At 36.6% G+C, this 4,005-nt stretch overlaps 1 protein-coding gene across 1 annotated transcript; it reads left to right on the forward strand.

Moving 5' to 3' along the window:
* Positions 1-222: 222 nt before the first annotated feature.
* Positions 223-1,772, forward strand: LOC113282563 (tryptamine hydroxycinnamoyltransferase 2-like). The gene has a single exon (XM_026531603.1). The coding sequence runs from the start codon at positions 284-286 to the stop codon at positions 1,634-1,636; it is 1,353 nt and encodes a 450-aa protein (XP_026387388.1). The 5' UTR covers positions 223-283; the 3' UTR covers positions 1,637-1,772.
* Positions 1,773-4,005: the final 2,233 nt, after the last annotated feature.

A 4,005-nucleotide genomic window follows, 5' to 3' on the forward strand; every position in this document is an offset into this window, starting at 1 on the left:
TAAAATGACACTAAAAAAATGGTCCATAACTGTACTGGTTGAAAACTTAAAGACTATCGAGAGATTTACGTTTACATGCCGTTTTTCACCTTTCGTTTCAACAACAACAACAAAAGAAAAAGCTTTCTTACGTGTAAAAGCAATATATAGAGAGAGTAGTAGTAGCAGTCTAGTAGATAAGATTAGGTGGAATATGATTCTCTACATATAGAAGAGACCGATACATCTTTTAACATCAAGAAACAAAACAAAAAATAACTCAGAAAAGTATTTTTAAGCAACAATGTCTGTCAGGGTAATCAGCAGTACCACTTTGTATCCATCTCCATCATCTGATCCTTCAATATGTTATGATACCAAAATCCCACTAACAATTTTCGACAAAGCAGCATTCGATCTCAACGTATCTGTTCTATATGTGTTCCAGCCACCCATGCCTTCTAATGAAGCCATGAAAGAAGGTTTACTGAAAGCTCTCGTTCATTTCCCACACCTTGCAGGTCGGCTTACAACTGATGAACAAGGTCGCCCGTGCATTCATCTAAACAATGCAGGAGTTCGAGTTATCGAGACGTATATTCCGGTAACATTATCTGAACAGCTTCCTTTTAATCCGAATACAGATATAGAAGACTTATTTCCACCTATCGAAGGTTTTGAGGAGATAATGCAGATTCAACTCAATCGTTACGCTTGTGGTGGTCTTGTAATTGGCCAAACATGCCATCATCATGTGGGTGATGGTCAATCTATGAGTTCTTTCTACTTTACATGGGCTAAATTAGTACGTGCAGCTGGTTTGGTGTCAAACAAAATCGATCAGGAACCTATAATCCTTCCTTACCATGACCGAGCTTCAGTTGCCGTTCCTAGGAACCCGCCTAACATAGAGTTCGACCACCGCTCCATCGAATTTCGGAAGACTTGCAAAGAAAATGTTAGATCTTCTTCATCTATTAAAAACTTGGTTGTCAACTTCTCTGTTGATTTTATGGCGAAGCTTAAAATGAAGGTTAATGAAGAAATTAGTAATTGCACCACCAACTCATTACCACCCCATAGAATGTATACAACTACTTTCGAGTGTCTCTTAGCTCATGTATGGAAGAAGGTGACACAAGCAAGAGGACTAGAACAAGATGAGTTCACGCAAGTCAGGGTAGCAGTGAATGGTAGAGCCAGGATGAAACCAACAGTGCCCATGGAGTATTTTGGCAATTTAGTACTTTGGGCATACCCAAGATTGCAAGTGAAAGAATTATTGCAAGAAGATTATGCTTATGTTGCAGGAGCAATTCATGAAGCCGTAGCTCAAGTTGATAATAATTATTTTAAGTCATTTATAGATTTCGGTGAAGTTGCAAAAGAAGACGGAGGTGAGAAATTGGTTGCCATGGCGCCGGATATCGGCAACTTATTGTGTCCGAATTTGGAAGTTGATAGTTGGTTGAGGTTTCAGTTTCACCATATGGATTTTGGTGGTGGAAGTCCTTGTGCTGTTCTTCCTGCTGAATTACCTGTTGAAGGCTTAGTGATTTTCGTTCCTTCTTGCAAAGAAGGTGGTGGCATTGATGCGGTCATGGCACTGCAACATGAGCATGTCCAAATTTTCAAAGATATTTGCCACCTTTATTGAAGTAATTCAAAAGAATTAATCCAAAGTAAATTACATGATATATATATATCAGTACTAATTATATGCTTCAAAAAAAAAAGAAGTACTAATTAAGATTATCAATAAGCAATAATTATGTCTCTTTATATTAGTGTTATAGACATCTTTTGATTCATTTTCTTCATATGTATGGAATTACAGATGTACACATTGCCAATTAATATTAATTTTGTACCTTAAATTCTTATTTGGTTTGGCCTTTGGGCATAAAATATATTTCTTCTTTCAAAAAGAAATAAAAATAAAATATATTTCTTTATTAGCCTTTTCCTCAAAGGTATTTGGGTTTTATTTAAAGGTGAAATGATATAAAGGTACCAGATGCATATGATTGCATTTCCTGAATCACTCAGCCCTGCTCCATCTTGAGCAAGCACCCAACCCACCAACATATACGGATATACTCCAACTAATGGGTTTTTATTTGAAATATGTTGAGTGCTATGCGGCGGTGAAACAACTGATTTATGGATATGTGTGTTGTTGGGTATTTTCAAAATGGTTTAGAAAATTAAACGACTTTTTTTTTCTTTTTTTGTCTTGGTGAGCTTCATATGCAATATGTACGAATGGGGATCATTAAAATCATTGTCCAATGACTTTATCACTATATTAGTGTGACATTGGCGAATTAGCAAGTTAAAATCTTAAGGTTGTTGCCATCTCTCCCTATTTCTTTGACATCTTTATTGGTGTTTTCTTGATCAAATCAGAGTAGTATAGATTTTGAATTCGATTACGTTATCGCAGGATTCAATTATATCTTGAAGTCAATAATAATTCATTAACCGCCTTGTCTCATGATTTCAATTCAAAGGGTCGCATATAAATGAGCCTTGAGGTCCTAAGAGCAACTTAACTGTTTCATTCTCGAACTTAGACAATGGAGATGTTGTCAAAGAGAAGATATTGTCCATGAAGGCTGCTTTGGAAGGACTTGAAATGATGTTTATGGAGTAGATCCATACAAGTAGCTAAAGTGACACATCCCTCCAATGACCTAAAAACACTCCACTTTCCCAAAATCAGATGGATAAAACGAATTAGTGCAGCTCAAATTCCACTATAATAATATCCAAGACCAAAGAGATAAAGATAAAGAATTTTAAAAATATATCATTTAAAAACAAAATATTGGAAAATTGGCGGGCCATGATGAAATGGTGCAGCCAGCCTACTAAAACATGTTTTTGATGGCTGTAATATTAACTACCACTTTTTCTGATTGCCCCATAGAAAATCTTTTTGGACTGCAAAATCCTAATCCATAGTAAATCCTATGTTTTGAAGCAGCAGTGGTTAGGTACCAAAAATTTATGGGCCTCTGTCTAATATAGAGTTCTAGACTATTTCCCTATCTAAGAGGATGCCAATGGCAAATTCATTGTGAGAGTGAGCTGGAGAAGCACTCATTCTGAAATCTTCACACCAAGAAATTCCATGCTAAATACAAGCATGAGAAACACGAGGTGAAATAAAAACGAACTATAATGGGGACTTGTAGATGGTGGATTTTCGAAAAAGGCTAAGTTTGTAAACTTATAATTATACGAAGATTTGATTCAGCAATCAGACGTGAGTATCGAGACACGGGTCTCTCATCGAATTCTCAACGGAGAGTACCTTCTCTCAGAGTACATGTGGATATGTAGTCTCACGACTGGACAACGACATATCTCATGAATACTGAATACTTTCAGTGATTATTTCTATATAGCATCACGTGATGGACGGCTCCTAGACAGCTTGCTCTGCTAGTATAGAGTGATAACGTTTTCAGGAACAAACAACGACTTTACCCTGACTATGTAAAGGATATGGCTTACCGACAAGCTCATATCGGGATAATTAATGCTCCTAGACAGCTTGCTCTGCTAGTATAGAGCCACAAAGTTAATTATTCCTAATTACAATTGCTCTTATTCCATGGTCGAATCCGCGACTGGTCCACTGGAATGGAAATAACTATATTATCTCATTACTCCGATTTCATGATCGAATCCACAACTGGTCTCATAAATGGTAATACATAAATCTTAATTACTTCGATTCTATGGTCGAATCCACGATCCCATGGAATGGTAATGCTCACTTTATTATTCTGAATTCGTAGTCGAATCCTCAGCTGATCCTATGAATTAATAATAAACATTTTATTACTCAGTTTTGTGAATTATTCTCCACTGGATCCCACAATTAGTAATAAATAATCAACAACCGGGCGTCTGAGCTACCTCTAAGTAAGCCCCGATTCAAATGGCGAAGGTGTATCCAACGACGATACACTAACAGTCACCGCATGAACGAGTATTTCAAAAATACAACGAAAC

Source organism: Papaver somniferum, chromosome 1 (assembly GCF_003573695.1).
Source record: "Papaver somniferum cultivar HN1 chromosome 1, ASM357369v1, whole genome shotgun sequence".
Taxonomy (NCBI): Eukaryota; Viridiplantae; Streptophyta; class Magnoliopsida; order Ranunculales; family Papaveraceae; genus Papaver; species Papaver somniferum.

Bases quoted from the DNA above. Each gene is read 5' to 3' on its own strand.
- LOC113282563 (XM_026531603.1), top strand. From the start codon at position 284: ATGTCTGTCAGGGTAATCAGCAGTACCACTTTGTATCCATCTCCATCA.